This window comes from Petaurus breviceps, unplaced genomic scaffold, assembly GCF_028583685.1.
Source record: "Petaurus breviceps papuanus isolate PSGF00001 unplaced genomic scaffold, PetGlider_PUasm1.0 180, whole genome shotgun sequence".
NCBI classification, from domain to species: domain Eukaryota; kingdom Metazoa; phylum Chordata; class Mammalia; order Diprotodontia; family Petauridae; genus Petaurus; species Petaurus breviceps.
In genome coordinates, this window is record NW_027185782.1 from 4,669,260 (window position 1) to 4,687,958 (window position 18,699).

The 18,699-nt window shown below is 44.1% G+C and overlaps 1 protein-coding gene across 1 annotated transcript in view; it reads left to right on the top strand.

Annotated features, from left to right (window-relative positions):
• The first annotated feature begins 961 nt into the window (after window positions 1-961).
• Window positions 962-18,699, top strand: part of UNC13A (unc-13 homolog A) — a 91,703-nt gene continuing 73,965 nt past the window's right edge. Inside the window, exons 1-2 of the mRNA XM_069086895.1 lie at window positions 962-1,196; window positions 18,091-18,120. Of these exons, the coding sequence (XP_068942996.1) occupies window positions 1,175-1,196; window positions 18,091-18,120 (52 nt within the window). The 5' untranslated portion in view covers window positions 962-1,174. The remainder of the gene's footprint in view (window positions 1,197-18,090; window positions 18,121-18,699) is intronic.

The window sequence follows — 18,699 nt, forward strand, 5'->3', positions numbered from 1 at the left end:
ATTATTTGGAGGAGGAATCAGCTTGTTTGGCTTGGCCGAAGAAGGAAGAACAGGAAGTAAAAGGGGAGAAGTTGCAAAGAAACAGATTTTGACAATGTAAAAATAAACTTTCTAATGATGAGAACTCTTCCAAAGTGAAATGGGATGGAGATGGTGTGGGGGGAGGCTCTCCAACATTGGAGGTCTTCAAGCAAAGATAACCACTTGTTGGGTCTGTTGTAGAGGGGATATGTGTTCAAGGATAGGTTAGACTAGCTGACCTTTCAGGTTCTTTCCAACTCTGAGATTTTTTTTCTGAGACAAAGAGACAAGAGAAGAAGAAAGATAGGTGGGAGAGAGATTGAGAGAAAGTGAGTCAGGGACCAGAAGCAATAATTAAGGGAAGAAGTAATTAAAGATGGAACGCTGTAGGTTTAATAAATAACTTTTGAATGAGTGAAGGTGTTTTTGTGAGCAGAGGTGGCAAGTCTAAATGGTTAAGCTGATTCGAATAACATTACCTGGAGAAAGGGAGGGGGGAGATTGGGACATGAATAGTAAAGAAACAGTAGAAAAGGAACAGAAATACATAGAGAGAAATGCAGAGTCAAAGAGAAGGTTGAAAAATGGGAGGGAGAAATGACACATGAGACAGGCCCTCCCACCCAAGGGAAGAAAAAGATTCAGACCACTACATTTATTACCTTCAGGAGATTACTCAGAGGATACAAATTTTTCCAGAATCTGCCACACACACACACACCCCTCCTAAGCACCGAGCCCAAGCACAGAAATCGTAGGGTGCCTTTAAAAGCCCCGCCCCGAACTGTTCTCGCCTCCTCCCCCTCTCCCCATCTCCTACTCTCCCCCTTTCCCTGCCCCCAGATCAGGCGTTCCCAGGCCCCTCCCCCTGGCCCCCACCCCCTTGACGTCAGGAGCTGTCCGCTGCCCCCGGTGCTGAAACAAAATGGCTGGTGGCGGTGGAGGCAGGGACCCGGCGTGAGCGGAGAGCCGAGCCCAGAGAGCTCGTGAGCCAGAGAGCCAACAAGCAGGGAGAGCCAGCGAACAGGCAGGGTAGGGCTGGGCTGGGATGCCACAGCCCAGCAGGCGGGCGTCGGCGCAGAGGCAGCCTCCCTGCTGAGCTCCGGGTCCCCCCCCCCCTCCGCCCCCAGCCCCGGCCCCGGCCCCCAGGACCATGTCTCTGCTCTGCGTTGGAGGTGAGCTGAACCTGTGTAGGGATGCAGACCCACACTCTCCAACCCCTGACTCTGCCTCGCTTCTGGGGTTCTCATGCTCTAGTGGGATTGGGGTGTGGAAAGGGTGGGACGGGGTGGGGGAGGAACGCTGGGATCACCAGGGCTCCCCATCCCATCGCCTTCAGGCTGCTCACCTGGGTTCACACTCCTGGGGGTGAAGGTTGAGTGAGACCTGGATAGGAAGGGATGTGAGGGTCCCTAGCGTTCCCCTCTCTTTCCTCCTCCGGACTTCCCGCCAGGGTTCGCATGCCCAGGGTGGATGGGGGTGGGGGATGGGGGAGCAGGGATTTGGGGAGGAGAATGCTGAGATTAGATTCCCCCGCTCCTATACCCACCCACCTGCGGTTTATCCCTGTCCTATATTCTCTTTGGAAAGGGCTGGGTCCCCGGCCTGGGCAGGGGTCTACTCCCCCCGCCCCTCCCCCTCCTAGTTATAGCTCTCCACTCTGCTCTTGGAGATTCTCCAGCATTGGGTTCTCTCCATTTCTCATCCCCGTTACAAATTTAGGGCTTCCCCCCCCCCTCCCTCGACCAGGGGTGGTTGTATGTGTTTGTGGGGGGAGCTATTTTTGTTCTTTCTGTGGTGAGCTGCCCACGCTCCGCGTCCCCTCCGGAAGCTGGGCCTGGGGCTGGGACTGGGTGTGTGTTGGGGGCTGAAGATGGGATGGGGCAGAAGACTATCTTGGGGAGGGGAAAAATGATTTTTATGACAGGGGCCCCAGTGCTGGGGAACCGGTGAGCTCGCAGGGGCCCAAAAGCAGCCAATGGGGCTGGATACTCGCTAGGTATTCCTGCTTGAGGAGACCTTTGGAAGCAAAGATTGGCCCCCTTCGAACCTCTATCCAGGCTAAAGATCTGTAGGCTGCCGGCACCCCCTCCTCATCTCTTCTAAAAGCGTGCCCCTCTCCCACTTCCGAAGCTTCATTCACAAACCCTCTCCCGCCTCGGGCACCGCCCCTCAGGGTGTCTCCCCCCCAATCCTTTATGCAAATCGCCCCCGACTGGCGTAGTTGGCATGCTCGCTTAAAGGGACAGGGGTTCTTGGAGATCTGTCTCTTTTGCCTATAAGGTTCGTGGGTGGGGTACGGGGAAATGGAATAAAGTCTCAAGCAGTCAGAGGTCCTGGAATCCAGGGCCCTGCTTCTTAGAAGATTGGAGGATGGGAGTAACCAGGGGAAGATTATTTGAAGTGGGGTGAATCATAACCCATCTCTAATCCTAGCTCTAGTCTGAGAGTCAGAGATCATTCTCACCTCCATTTTGGGGGTGAGAACAAGGGGTGTACATAAAGGGGATGAGACACAGAGACTTCTGTTATGGGAACCCACCTTCCACACAGGAAGGAATAAAGGATTCTATCTATTCCAGCTGGTACTGGGGTGGGGATGGGGGGTGTGGAGTGTGGGAAGAAGGAACTGGGAAGCTCTTGGTTCCCCCTGGTCCATCTGACCCCCAACCCTCCTTTCCCAATTTCCTCCTCTGAGGAACCCCTTCTCCTCCCTCAGGCCTGCTTCCTCCACCCAAGAGGAGAGGGAAAAAAAAAGAGAAAATGTGTCTGGAAGATTCCCTTGGGGGAAGAGGAGAGGGAAGGGAAAGGGGGAGGAATTTTACCACAAACTGTGACGCAAGTGTTTGGGGGGTGGAGAAGGAGGGGCCAGGGCACTGGGTCTCTAGTGATGGATTCAAGAGGTCAGAAGCCTTTCCTTCCACCCTGAATCAAGAAACATGATTATAGATCCTAGGTCCAGGATGTGGGGAAGGCTGGTACTAGGGTTAGCCAGGGAGCTCTGAGCTGTCCTGATTGGCATCAAAAACCCAATGCAGAGAACTCAGGAAGTCTTGGCCCCAGCTTGAGGATCTTCCCACACTGGCCCTGGAGCACAGCCTGGAGGAAGGGCTGTTCACTGGGAAAGGACCCAGCTCTGGATATTTAAAACTTGTATTTAAAATTGTTGTCCCTGAATAAAGTTGGGCCAACATCATCTCTACCCAGATAAACACACATTCCAGAGGTATAAAAACATATGTGTGCCCACATGTACATGCAACATACAACACCAACATATGATAGCATGTATATACCTGTGTATGTGTGCAGATATTTCATCACATAGAGAAATGCTGTACTCAAAGAGACACATGTACAAAGATACATACATACTTACATACATTAAGTCACATTGTGGTATACCAGAAAGAGCACTGGGTTCCAATCCCAACTTACTGTGTGACCATGGGCAACTCATTTTACCTCTCCAAGGCTAAGTTTCTTCATCTATAAAATGGAGATAATATTTGTGCCCCCTATCTCATGTAATTGTGATGAAAGTACTTTGCAAACTTCAAAGCCCTGTAAAATATGAGTTATTACACACACACACATATGCACCCCTTCACAACCATCCATGCAAAGGATACATATATAGATATGAAAGTATGCATACATACATGGAAACATAAGTACACGCAGGCAAATATTTGTGTCTTACTTAATATCTCATAGCCTCAGTTTCCTTATCTACAAAATGGAAATAATACCTACAGCTACATATTTAAATGTGATAATATATGTTAAAGGCTTTGTATACTACTTAAATGTCATCTATTATTATGGTTTTATAAGTTTTCCCCATTCTGGTCACTCTCCTCTGGGGGAGTGGATGTTATTTCTCAAATGATACCCAGAACTGAACTGAAGTCCAGATGGGGGTCTGACTTTGGTCAGCTGGTAAAGCTGAACTATGACCTCTCTCATTTGCTCTACTCAGCTCTCAGACTTATTAGCTCAGACTCTGTGGGGTTAGAACATACCTCATTTGCTTCCTCGTCCCTATGTCTACCCTCCCCCAATGTGACCAGGCCTCTGGAAGGTATGCCAGTCCATTGAGCAGTTTCCACTCCCACTGGGACCCCAGAGACTCTTTAATTAGAGTGCTCTTTTCTCAGAAGCCCTCAGAAGGAAGTGGGGAAATTAGTCTGACACAGAAGTTCCAGCCTCATAGAATATTAGGTCTGGAAAGACCCTTAGAGATAATTTGCTTTAAACATCTCATTTTTACAGATAAGGAAACTGAGGCCTGGAGAGAGGCACTGACTTGCTCAAGGTCTTGCTCCAAACAAAGGGCATTATGTGAGTTCCTGGCAGGAGGGAAAATTCTCCATGCTACTAAGTCTTCCTTAGAGAAAGTAGGATTTTGGTCAGATCTTAAAAGTTGGGTAAAGAGAATGAAGGAAATAATAAATCAAGTATCCCCTACCTAAGTCATACTCATATAGACTTCAGTTCTATGCTGAGTACCACATTTTAAGAGGAATGTGTTTCTTCCAGAGGAAGATGACCAGATGCTAGATGTTTTTGAAATCGAAATCATGGCAAACAATTACAAAAATGCATTATACCCTCTTATAGATCAGGACACTGAATTTAAGAGAAATAAAGTGACTTGCTCAGGGTCACACAACTCACAATACTCAGCAGCTGGATTCTCTTAAGGTTCCAGTTCTTGCCTATTTACCACTGTGCCACATTGCTTCTGCTTGACTTGTAAGAATCAGATGAAGGAGCGAGGGATAAGAGCCAACTTAGATGGACTAAGATAGCTGTCTAAGTATCTGAAGGGCTGTTGTGAGGGAAAAGGGATTGAACATACTTTGCTTGGACCCAGAGAGCAGAACTGTGAGCAGCTGGGGAGGTCTAGAGTTACTAATAGGGAGGCAGATTTTGTCTCAAGAAGAGAGGCTTCCTGATATTAGAGCTGCCCCTCAATGGATCAGCCTGTCTCAAGTACTCACGGTTTCCAAATAAAGATATTCTACGGGTAGAACAGTGACTCCCGGATACCTCTAGGAGTAGCTACAGACTCCTTGGTTTGACACTTAGAGCCCTTCACTCTTCTCCCCTGCCACTATTAATCCCTTTCATAAACTATGCATTTTAGTCAGACTTGCTTTCTGGCTGTTCCTCACAGATGACTCGCCATTTCTCATCTCTATGCTTTTGCCCAGGCTTTCCCCCATGTATGGAACACACTCCCTCCTCAACTCTTGGAATCCCTTAATTCCTTCAAAACTCAGCTCAAATGCCACTTTCTGCATGAATCCTTTCTCAGTCCTCCCACCTGTCAGTACTCTTCCTCCTCTAAATTACCTTGTATTTATTTGTTTAGTGTGTATATGTATACATAGATATGTACACATTTATAGATAATATGTAAACATGTAATTCATGTGTGTATGTATATGTACACACATATACTAATTATGCGTATACATGTTTCACCAGATAGAATGTAAGTTCCTTGAGGGCAGGGACCATTTCATTTTTGTCTCTGCCTACCTAGTGCCTGACGTAGTAGGTACTTAATGAATACTTGTGGAATGAATGATGTTGCAGAGGAGTCTTATTCTTCAGGGAGAGAGAGTAGACTAGGTGACAACTAAAGTACCTTCCAGCTTTAGGATTTAGAAAAGATAAAAGACTTTTTTTTTGGAGGGGGGAAGGCAAGGTAGTTGGGGTTAAGTGACTTGCCAAAGGTCACACAGCTAGTAAGTGTTAAATGTCTGATGCCAGATTTGAACTCAGGTCCTCCTGACTCCAATGATGGTGCTCTATTCACTGCACCATCTAGCCACCCCAAGAAGGCAGTTTATTAATCTTATAAGCTCCCAGACCTCTGTGTAACAACCACAACAGTTGTCTTTTTGCTAAGCCATCTTTGTCTTCAAAACAGTCAGTTATTTTCTTCTGTTGGTTCACTTTTTATGGAGCTGGAGGCATCCATGCTTTTCTCTTATAAACATGCTCTGGTCATCTGAAGGGGCAAAGAAACTCTTACCCCAAATCCCTACTTGAAAAATCTCTGATCTTCTTTATTCTATAATAAACTTCCTGTTGCTAGAAACTGATCAACACAATACAGCAAATATTTATTAAGTGCTTACTGTGTGCAGGGTATTGTGCTCATTGCTAGAAAGAGAAAAGGTTTAGCCAAGGTATGATCCTTGCCCTTAAAAATCTTCCAATATAATAGGATCATAAATTTATAGGTAAGGTCATTGAATCCCATCCTTTCATTTTAGAGATGGAGAAACTGAGGTTGTGACTGGTTCAAGACTACACAGGTAATAAGCATCAGAAGCCTGATTGAAAGCCAGCTCTTAGTGGAGGCCTTTGATTGCCAGGCAGAGAATTCAATGGTGTTTATAGAGATTCTGTAGTAAGGATATGTGTATCCTTCAAGGTTAGGTGAGATGCCCCAGTTCAGCAGAAAGGGCACTGGATTTACAATTGGAGGATCTAACTTAGAAACTAAACTCTGCTACTTGCTACCTGTGTGACCTTGGACAAGCCTCTTTATCTTTTGGGGGTATCAGTTTCCTTTTCTATAAAATAAGGGGATTGGCATTAAATGGTGAGTGTAATGCTCTGGAGTGCCACCTGACACCAAATTAAAATGCAAAATAAAAAGGGGAGGCTAGGTGGCATAGTGAATAGAGCACCGGCCCTGGAATCAGGAGGATCTGAGTTCAAATCCAGCCTCAGACACTTAACACTTACTAGCCATGTGACCTTGGGCAAGTCACTTAACCCCAGTTGCCTTCCAAAAAGCAAAAAAAAAATGTAAACTAAAAAGCACAATAGGATGGAGATGTGTTGCCATGTGATTTTCTTAGTCAATATTCAGCTTGCAGGGATCCTCATGGACCTGGGTTTTGGGGGCAGGAGTTGAGTTTATTCCAGTGGACTACATAATGGGGAAAGTTTCAACTCCAAATCTAACATCTTTTGAGCCAACCAATCAGAAAACATTTATTAAGCACCTACTATGTGCCAGACACTGTGCTAAACAAGAGAGAGACAATTCCTATTCTCAGGGACTAAGAGGGGAGGGGCAACGTTAAAATAAATACAGAATAGGTGCAAAATCCTTGATATGTTCTATTAATTCTCTTATTTCAAGATGAGGAATGAAAGCTAGATCCACAGGGAGGAAGGTAAATCCTGGACTTGGTGTGTATGCAGTATTTTCCAGAAGATAATTTGGGTTCTATAGTTCTCAGTTGAGGGAGGAAACAAAACTTCTCTTCTCATTCTGGAAAAGCTATATAGCTCTGGTGGGAAGTAGATAAGGTCATCCAGTGGCAATTCTCAACATCTCTGCAGTCACTGCAGCACTCCTAGGAACTTTGTGGAGGTAAAGATCCAGGATGACTACATTCCCAGGTTGAGGGAAATGAAGGAAGACTTCATGGAGGAGGTAGCATTTTAATTTAGCTTTAAAAGAAGGGTAGAAATTCAACATGTGAAGTTGAAGTGAAGATTTTCTAGTCACAGATGGAAAGGTCTCTTAGAAAAGGAGTAAGAGGGCATGGTGCATATTTGGCTGAAGTGAAGAGTGCACGGAAGAAAGACCTTTGATCCTTAAGCCCCATTCTTCTCTTCCTAAATCCTTCAGCATCCAGTATCCCTGGTGGGTTCTCCTGCATCTGTCCTTAGCATTCTGCTCCCTTTTATCAAGCATCACTTCTTTTCCCTTTACTACATCCCTTCCACGTCTTTCTGGATTTAGAATCCCTGTTTTCACAATGGTTTATTCATAAATGAAGAGCTAATCAGAAGTCATGTGGAATAGTGTGCTCAGTTCTAGGAACTGCATTTTAGAAGAGACATTAACAAGCTGGCATATCCAAGGGAGTGTAACTAGGGAGCAGGCATGTGCTAGTAATGGTTCAACATTTGACTCTCTAAAAGTCTACATATAATACACTTTTGAGTTTAATTTTCATTATTAACATTTTATCCATTTTCTTATTAAGCCTGGAAATCAACAAAACATTAAATCAAGTCCTGAGGAGATGTTTATCCTAGTAAAGAAGAATTAGGGGAAGGCATGCTAGCTGCCTTTAAAAGCTGAAGGGCAGTCATATGGAAGAGGAATCTGCTTGGACCCAGAGTTAAGAACTAGGAGTGGTGGGAAGAAGCTGCAAAGAGGCAGAATTAAGCTTGAGATGGAGAAAAACTGACCAAGTGCAAGTGCTGTTCAAAAATAGAATGGACGCCCTGAGTATTCAGTAGGTTCCCCTTAACCTGAGGTATTCAGAAGGTGGATAATAACCACTTCAGGGATGATCATGGCCATTCCTATTCAGAGATACCTTGGGCCAGCTAACCCTGGAGGTTTCTTCTACTCTGAGATCATGTGATTCCATCATTCTGTGATGATTTCAAGAAAACTAGAAATGGAACCCTTTCCTTCCCCAACATCCCATTGATTAACAGGCTGGTTGAGCTGGCTCTGTGTCTTTCACTTTGATCAATGCTTTCACTTAGGTTAGTTTTGTTGCCCTCAAGCCCAGGGCAGCTGTTGCTTTCAAAGGCAGCCTTTTCAAAGAACACTCTATGTGCTGAGGACAGATAAAGAATAGATTCTGGTCCTGAGCTATACACTTGTCATTCAAATACTCACACAACAAACACAATCCCCAAACCAGAGACTAGGGAGATCATCACTTTCAAGGGGGTGAGCAGTTAGAAAAGAGAGTCAGGTGGAAGACTCAGCAATACACTTCTCATTTAATTCTGTAGCTTTGCCTCCTCAGAGTCAAGCCAGGAAAATTCTTTTACTCTCAGAAAATTGGCACATCAGAGGAAAAGACTTGGGAGAATATAAGGCCAACCCAACAGGGGTCAGAAGAGACCTTGGTTCCCTAAATGCCTCCCACATGTTTTGGGAGTGTTTTTGTTTTTATTGCCTAAAAATCCACAAAACACACACACACACACACGTAGTTATTCAGTAATTTATTCGAAAAAGATCAGTGGAGGTTAGTAGCCTACAAGCTCAATGTGTCAATAGCAGGGATTTGCTAGAGTCAGCTCAGATAGTAGGGGACAACCAATTGTTAGATTTTTAGTGAAAGTATTTTCACCTCAGGAATCAGCAGAGGCTACAAATGAGTTATTTTTTTTGTTGATTGTCCCAGATGTTTCCTAAGTGGGTGATATTGCCCAATGGGGGGGTGCTGGAACCATCCAAGGGGAACATTAGTAGCCTTTGGTGCAATTGGGGGACATTGAATAGAAATAAGGGGGTGGTGGAAGCATAACGAAAGAGAAGGAAATTTTGAAAAACCATTCATAAATGTTTCTTTTGTTGTGTAACAGAGTTAAAGTCATAGTGATTACATTATTTTCCAAGTAAACACACAAAATTCAAATTATAACCAAATTATAATTTTGATGCTATATGATTATATATGGTTGCATTGCACAACATTTTGTCATCAAAATTTCAATTCAGGAAACCCCCCACAAATTTACAATAAATTATTAAATTTAAGGCACATCATCTTTTAAAAAAATTATATTTTTTTGAAGTGATGCAATTAAAAAAAAGTTAAAGATATGGATGTAATGAGTAGCTTTTTTGAAAAAGGGCAGTAGACCAAATAAGTTTGGAAACCTCTGGTCTAGACTTAAGAGAGTGATTGGGAAGATTTTAATTCGTATTGAACTTTAAAATGTGTTGGAGAGCTAGTTGTTAGACATTTATTCCTGCTCAGTAGTGAGATAGGAATTCCTTCCTCCCCCCCAAACCCCTAATGCAATATTAGTCTACATTAATAAGAACAGAATGTCCAGAGGGAAGAAGGTGATAATCCCACTTACTTCTGCTCTGATCAGACCTCTATCCCAAATCTGGACCATTGAGGTAATTTCTGGGCACCATATTGTAGGGAGGACATTGATAAGCCGGATTGTGTCCAAAAGACAGTGACAGGGTTATAAGGGTACTGGAAAGCAGGTCATATAAAAGTCAGGTGAAAAAAATGGGGACATTGGTCTAGAGAAGGGAAGACTTTTAGTGGAGGCAGGAGAGGCACTGTATAGTGGGAAAACATTGAAGTTGAAGACAGGAGGTCTGCACTCAAGAACCAGCTTTGCTGCCTACCAGTTTTATGGCTTTGGGGGTTGGCTAGATGGTCCTAAGTTCCCTGCCAGCTCTAATGGCTGTCATCAAGTGTTTGAAGGGCTCTCATGAGGAGAAGAATTAGATTTGTTTGGCTAAGTCCCAGAAGGTGAAACTAGGACCGTAGGGGAAGTTTGCAGTTAGATTTTAGCATCCAAGAGTAGAAGTGAGCTGTCATGATAGGTGGTCAGTTCTCCATCTTTGGAAATATTCCAGTTCAGGCTGGATGTCCTTCTGTGGAGGATATTTTATTGGGGATTCCCGGTTAGACCAGGTGATATTTGTGGTTCTTTTCAGTTCTACTATTCTATTAACCATACAAAATAAACTGCTTTAAAAATACTCCAATGTCATCTTTCTTGGAATTTGCCTTGCCCTTTTGGGGTCCGATTCATACTTAACACCCTAGGGTGAATACTTTAGCTTATTTTTAAAAATTGAGCCACAATCCTAACCATCTCTAAGTGTCCTGGCTGAGGCTTGGTATGTCCCACATAGTCTCATATAGGACTATTTTGACCTTCCTCACTCAAGATGGTGGTAGTGTGTTGGGTGGTAGAGGGAGGAAAACGAATGACTCCCACTTACATAGCAATTTAAGGTTATCCAATTGATTTCCTCATAACTACCCTCTGAGGGTTGTAGTATTCATATGTTTAAAAGGAGAAATTGATACCCAGAGAAACTAAAGGATTTGATATTGGTCATATAGCGAGTAAGTGCCATTCAAACCCAGGGCTTTGCCAATTTCAAGTCCAAAAACATGTGTTACCACTAAGTGCCTTTCTAAACAAATGAGGGTATCAACATGAATAAAGTTACCCATTGCCTAAAAAGGAGTAGTTCACACCACCTCTCTCCCCCCCCTGCCCCCCTCAATCCATCTGGAACCTCATTCTTCACAGTCAGCTAACTGGGTTTGTTGAGAGCTGTCTTGGAATCCGAAGAGAATGCAGGGGAATATAGTTCAATGGGAAGATTTTTCTTATATCAAGCCTAAACCTACCTTTCTCTAAAGTCCCATTTCTGCCCCTTCAACAAAAAATCTAATACATCTTTTTAATAACAATTCTTAAAATATTTAAAGACAATTATCATATGCCCCACCTAAGCCTTCTCTTCTCTGGACTAGGGGTCCCCAGGTCCTTTGAATGATCCTCCTACAGCCTGACGCTCCTCATATTTTTATTGCCCTCCAGAGGTCAGTTCATTAATGTTCTTAAACTGCGGTGCCTACAAGTGAGCATAATATTCTAGGGCAGACTCCAGCTGAAATACAACTTCTATTTTAGACACTGCTTCTGATAATGTTTTATATATTTTCTTAAGATCTTGCCAGCTATTGTGGCTGCCATTCAACACTGTCAATCATTTATCTTGTCAGTTGTTTTTTTGAACCTGTGCATAGAATTTTACATTTATCTTCCTTACATGTCTTTTTCTATGAGACTCAGTCAGTACTCTAGTCCAGAGGTGTCAAACATGCTGTGGGAGGGCTACAGGGAGCCAGCTACTCCCCAGTGTGGCAGGAACCAGATTAAAATGTAATTAAGAAATATTTAACAAACTAGAGAAAAATAAAATACAACAAAAATACAATACAACATTTGGAAACTAAGTCATTATGCTGCTGCAGGCATCCTTGTATATGGAGTTGTGGTCCTAGTTTCTATTTGATCTCGGCCCCACAGCTCTAGGCAATTCTATTAAGTTTCAGAGAAGGTGCCAACCTTCAAAGGTAGAGGGCATTTCCTCACCTGGAGTTTCCCTAAACCAATTGAAATCACAGGTTCAGTCCCTATCCCTTCCATTGGTTCCACCTGTTGATCTTTTCAGGTCACAAGTCGGTGTATTAGCTTCCTTTCCCCGCTTCATGTCATTCCCAGTTACTGCTCTCTTCTTCCTCCAATTCTTCTATTTACTTACCAGCATGTGTGTTGCATTCCCTCGGTAGAATGTAAGCTCCTTGAGGGGAAAAATTGCTTTACTTTTATATCTCCAGTACCTAGCATAGGACTTCAAACACTTTTGTTGTTGTTGTTCAGTTGATTCAGCTGTGTCCAACTTTTCATGACCCCATAGACCACACTTTTCATGGGGTTTCTTGCAAAGATACTGGCAAGATAAGGCAAACAGAGGTTAAGCAACTTGCCCAGGGTCACACATCTAGGAAGTGTCTCAGGCTGAATTCGAACACAGGTCTGCCTGACTCCAAGCCCAGTGTTCTATTCACTGAGCCATCTAACTGCCCACCACTCCACTAGCTGCCTCCATTCACTAGCCATCAAGCATGTTGTTGTCTAGTCGTGTCTGACTCTTTGTGCCCCATTTGGGGTCTTCTTGGCAAAGATACTGGAGTAGTCTGCCATTTCCTTCTTCAGATCATTTTACAGATGAGGAGCTGAGGAAAACAGGGTTAAGTGACTTGCCCAAGGCCACCCAGATAGTGTCTAGGACCAGATTTGAACTCATGAAGCTGAGTCTTCCTGATTCCAAGTCTAGTACTCTATCCACTGTACCACCTAGCTGCCCCTCAAATATATTAAGTGCCTAATAAATACTTGTTGAATTCAATTGCCCACAAGCCAGGGAATATAGAGAGCCAGTCCACTCCAGCCCCTATGATCCCTCCTCTGGAGTGCTTCTTCCTAGAGCCCACTAGGAGCTAGGACCCCATTAGCTTATTTTATTCTACCCCAGACCTGAGCAGGCTCCATCTTAGAAAAAGCCACAGGATCTGAGCCTCATGGCAATTCCTCTGCCTCAGGTGGTCCCCAGGTTATGGGGTAATGATGTAGGACAGAGTAAGCAATAAAACAGCACCAACAGCCCAGAAGATTTGAGGGTGAGCACCATTCTAGAACTCCAGGATGTTAGTGCTAAGTGGGACCTCTGGGGACCACCTAGCCCAACCCATACCTAAGCAGTAATGCCTCCACACCATCCCAGACCAGAGGTCTCGAAGCCTCCACCTGAAGACCTCCAGAGATTTGCTAATTTTCTGACACAGCTTCTTCCACTTCTGGGTGGCTCTAATTGTTAGGAAGCTTTTCCTTTAATGGAGCTGAAATTCATCTCTCTTACACTTCCTTCAATCACTGCTAGTTCTTGCCCCTTTGGCCCTGAAGAACAAACTTAATCTCTCTCTCTCTCTTTTCAAATATAATTATGGTCATTGGGTCCCCTTTAAATCTTTTCTTTCCTTGTATTAGTATCCCCATCTTCTTAAATCAATCACCACAGTACCTCGTTTCAAGTCCCCTCACCATCCCGGTCACCCTCCTCAGGATGAACCTGACCTCCTGTCTCAGAACCAAACAAGGTAGTTTAGATATAGTATGAACAGGACAGAAGGCAGTTGGGCTGTTGTTCATTTCCCTCATTCCTTTCTTTTGTAGCATATGTTTGGTTAGGGATGTTACCTTCTGTGTCTGACTGTTCAAGTCAATAGGACTTTATGGTTATTAAATACCAGGTACTGTGGTCGGTGATGGGGATACAGTGACCAAAATGAAACATTTCCTATCCCCAGGGGACTTAACATCATACTTCAGAGAAACAATGTGGACACAGAGAAATACCAAAATACACAAATATAATGTCAGGGGAGGGGGAAGAGTTTCAAGAAAGGCTACATGAAGGAGGCTTCACTTGAGCTGAGCCTTAATTAAATCTAGGGATTCCAAGAGGAGAGTGGAAGAGGGACATGGCATAAGGGACAGTTCATGGAAAGGCACAAGGGTGGGAAATGGAATGGTGTGTAACAGAAGAGTAAGAAGATCAGTTTGGCTGGAATTGAGAGTATGTGAGAAGTAATGTGAAATCAGTCTAGAAATATAGGTTGGGACTGAACTTTGAAGAGCATATAATAAATAAATGCTGGGTGACTGATTGACTGAAGGACTTTAGTGCCATACAACGGAGTTTGTATTTTATCCTCGAGGTAGGAGTGAGCCCCTGGAACTTCTTGAATAAGAGAGTGGCACGGTTAGATTTGCACTTTAGGAATATCAGTTTGGCAGCTGTGGAGAGGGAGAGTTGCAAAAGGCAGTGACTGTTGGCAATTATTAAGCATGAAGTCCAAAGTCCTCATTCTGCAGATGGGGAGACTGAGACTCAGCTAGGGGAAGCGGTTGTCCAAGGTCACACAATAAATTTAGTGACAGCCAGCACCAGAAACAAGGTCTCCTGATTACCCAGTCCAAGGCTCTCTCAGAGGCACCACACTGTCTCTGATCATTAGTAAATGGGTGTCGGATGCTGGTGGATCACAGCCATACTAATTACAATGAGATTTAATAATAAGGTGTCTCCAGGCTGCTCATTATCAGCGGGCGGGCCTTGTCTTGTGGCTCCCCTGGGTCCCCCCCCCTCCTCATCCCTTTCTCCCTCCTCTTTCCCAGCCCATCCCCCACTGTTCTCAACTCAGACCTCCTCCCAGTGGCTGGCCGCATCACCCACATCCTCCTCTGGCGGCAGCTCAGTTTTATAAATAGCCCTGGAGCGTGTGACTGGGAGCGGCAGTGGGGAGGGGCCACTGAATCTGGCAATAGCCCTGCCAGGGTTCTGAGCTTCTCTCCTGGCCTTACCCATTGAAGCTAGCCCTATGGTCATAGGCCAGGGGCAGTGAACTTATTAGTGATGAATGTGGCTGCCCACAATGCCCCATGGCTGCTTTCCCAGGTCTGTGGAAAGCAAAGGAAAGGGTAAATAGAAGGAGGCAGGGTCACAGAATATAAAAGAGCAGAGAAGCAAGAAGCATGTGGTTAGGTCACAGTTTGGAAAATTGTTAAAGACCGGCCCAAATCATTGGATTTTAGAGGGTATTTTTAGAGCCTGGAAGAACACGTAAAAATTATTTTTCATTTTAAACCCCTTGTTTTCCAGATGAAGAAACTGAGGTCCAGAGGAGTTATCATGACCATTTCATTGATCTCTAACCCTGAGATCCCATCCCTCTTTCTGAACCCTAATTCCCTTATATAATCCTCCTTCTGCTCACTGAGCCCCTATCCTCTCTCTAAGTCTCAGTCCTCATTCTGAGCCCCTATCCCTTTAGGTGAGACCCCAGTCTTTTCACTGAATCTTTATTCCCTTGCAGTCTTCATCCCTATCACCAAGTCTGTCTCCTCTCTTTTCTTCCCTCTCTATTCCACAGTTGCCTGCTGAACAAAGCTTATAGAAAGGTAGGGAAAGTCACCTCTAATTTGCTGGGGATAAAACAATTCTAATTAGTCCCTTGAGGAAGAGGTCTACTTTGGTTTTGTTTTAAATCTTTGCCACCTAACAAAGCATCTTGAATATACTAAGCACTTAATAAATGTTTGTCACATTGAATTTGTTGTATAATTGATGATGCTAAAAATTGTCAAAAATACACACTTTCTTGCCTCCATAGCACCTTACTATACATTTTAAAACAGATTTTTATTGTTATTTATTGTATCACCAGAATTACTCTCAGTATCCCTTCTCTTCCTATTCCTAGAAAGTCATTCCATATAAGGAAGGAAGGAAACAATCATTTATTAAACACCTACTATGTTACAGTCACTGTGCTAAGCACTTTACAAATATTATGTTATTTGATCCTCACAATAACTCTGGGAGTAGATGCTATTACTACCCTTATTTTACAGTTGAGGAAACTGAGGCAAACAGAAATTTAGTGACTTGCCCAGGATCACATAGTGTCTGAGGCTGGATATGAACTCAGATTTTCCTGACTTCAGGCCCAGCACTCTATCCATTGCTCCACTAGCACTCACAGAATAAATAACATTTTTAAAGAAAATGAAAAATATGAAATAGGAGATACTAGGAACAGCCATTTTGTTAATGAGACTCAAAGAGAATAAATTACTTACCTGAGGTCATATAGTGAATTAGTGGCAGAATCAGAACTCAAGTTTTCTGATCTCCAATCCCAAAGCTTTGTACCTAATAAAAATGAGGACTATTCCCTGGGTTTAGGGAGCTCTGCACCAGAAACCACATTTCCATTTCTTGGACATGGACTTAGAGCAGGCCTTTGGTGCTGGACCATGCTCTGGGCTGCCAACCCCCCTGGGCTCTTAGAAAGAGGAGATGGGGAGACTGGGTCCATTTTCCTTAAATCAAGTTTTTGACTCCTCTTCAGCCCACTACCATTGCCCAACAGTCTGGAAGCTGTGGGGTCAAGGAGCTGTCCCCTAGGCAGTGCTGAAAACAGTTTGCTTTGTCCTCTCTCTGGCACTCCTGGTTTCCTCCTCTCTCCCCTTCATCTTTCTTTCCTCACACCTCTCTCCCTCTTCTTCCCACCACCCACCTGTTTCCTTCTCTAGTCTTTACCACACCAGCTTGCATCTGCTCAACTCTCTCTCCAGCCACCTGTTGCATTTCCTGTCTTCTTCTATTTGTCTTTGCCCCAGTGTCTCTCTGTTTTTATCTATCTATTCATCTTATATTTAATTCTGTTTCTTCCATTTCCTGTAATCATGTCTCTCCCCAATCCTATCTTCTTCTCCCCCCCTCTCCTTTTAAACTACTTTCATCTCTACTTCCATGAGAATTGGAAAGATTAGAAAAGATCCCTTTCCACCTCCCCACCCTACTCTCCTGATGTGACAGATAAGTTAAATCATCACTCTCCAGGGACAAAGGGCTGGCCTCAATGAGCCTAGCTGAGGTCTGACACTAACCAAAGTCTAACCAGTCTAACCCAAAGTCTAACCCCACCCAGCCTGACTTTGTGATGTCTGTCTGGCCTCTTCCTTACATTCCCCAACCTGTTCTCTTTGCTCATAGCCTCTCTAAATGGCTTCCTCACTTAAATGCCTTCAGAAAAATTTCCATTTCCTCCTCTGTAACTGTTCCTGGCAGTGAGAAGGGAGCCCCTAGAAGGGCCTGGACACTTTCCAGGAATGATTGCATTAACCCAGTCAGACCCCTATTAAACTCCATTCTCCAGCCACTGATGGGAAAGACTTGAGAAGTAGGAATGGGAAGTAGGGAGCCCGCTCTTGCCAGGGTATCACTAACCCCAAAGGAACCTCTGGCCAAGTGCCTTGTGCTAAAGACATAGAGCATAGAGTCCTGAGCAAGACAAGGATACCAATGACTCTCCTTTTCCTGCTCCCCAAACAACCCACAACCCTGAGAAAAAGGATAACACTGGAGTTATTTTTGTCAGTGACGGTGCTTTGATAAACTTCATTGGCAGGAAGCTCCACCGAAGACAAGGGAGAAAATGGGTCAAATCTCCCTTCTCCCCTTAGGTTATTGACATCTTTGCTAGCATCCTCTGCCCTTCATCATGTGTCTTTTGCATACCCACATGCACTCCCTGTTCTCTCGGGTCTAGGGCACCGAAGATGTCTCTGTCTTAATTCTTTCTTGTTTTGTTCTGTTTAGAGTCTGGCCAGATCTCAGAAAAGGGATGGCTGGTCAGGTTCTTCACAAGAGGGAAAGTTAAGGGTGGGGCATGAGAGGTGATGGGAGGGGGACACCTGGGGCCAAGGGCTAAACCACTTTTTCCTTATCTCTCCTGCTTTCAGCTTATGTTAACAGTCTTTTCAATAACACTGCCCCTTCACCCCTCCTTCCCTCTCCCCTCTCTCCTTCTCATCTCTCCCTCATATTTTTCTTTTCCATACCCCTTCCCATCTCATTTCATCTCTCCTTCCATCTCTTCTCATCTCTCTCTCTCTTCCACCTCTTCTCTCCCCTTCCATCCCTTTCTCTCTTATTTCTCCCTTCTTATCTCTTCTCATCTCTGCTATCTCTTCTTCTCATCATCTTTCCCTCTACCTGTCTTCTCTTCATTTCTCTTCCTGTCATTTCATCTCCATGTTTTTCCCTCTCCCCACCTCTCCCTCTCTTTGCCTCTCCTCTCTGTCTCTCTACAGTCAAAAAAGCCAAGTTTGATGGTGCTCAAGGTAAGTGACTCCCCCTTTTTTGTTGCGATAGAGTGGAATGGGAATGTGTGTGAATGCCCTCTCATTTGGAAGCTCAATTTTAGGCATAGGAGGTGGAGTGGGAGAAGAAGCAGTTCATCTCTCCTCTAAGCCTCTGTAATGTAATACCAAGCAAAGGCAACTTCCCAGGTTCAAAATACCAGCATAGGTGCTCTCTATTTTATTCAGTAACAAACCCAGAACAGAGAAGATCAAAACATGACATCATTCAAAATACAGCATTTACTAAGTGTGATTAAATCATCTCCAAGGCCTACCCCACCCCAGGACTTTCCAATCATTCAATCAATTACAAAGTCTCTGTTCCAAATACTTCTCCACCCCTAGGCTATACCTTAATTAAGTCCACCACAAAGCCCCTCTTCTCAAATGGAGATTAGTTTCCAAACATAAGTAAAATACATTCATTTGCTCAACCATAGAACACAAAAAGGTCAAAAGTTCCCCACCCCTGGATCACAATTGAATCTACCCCAGAGTTACATCAAGTTTAAACACAGCACTTAATACCCAAATGGAGGTCTTTTCTTCATCTTGACA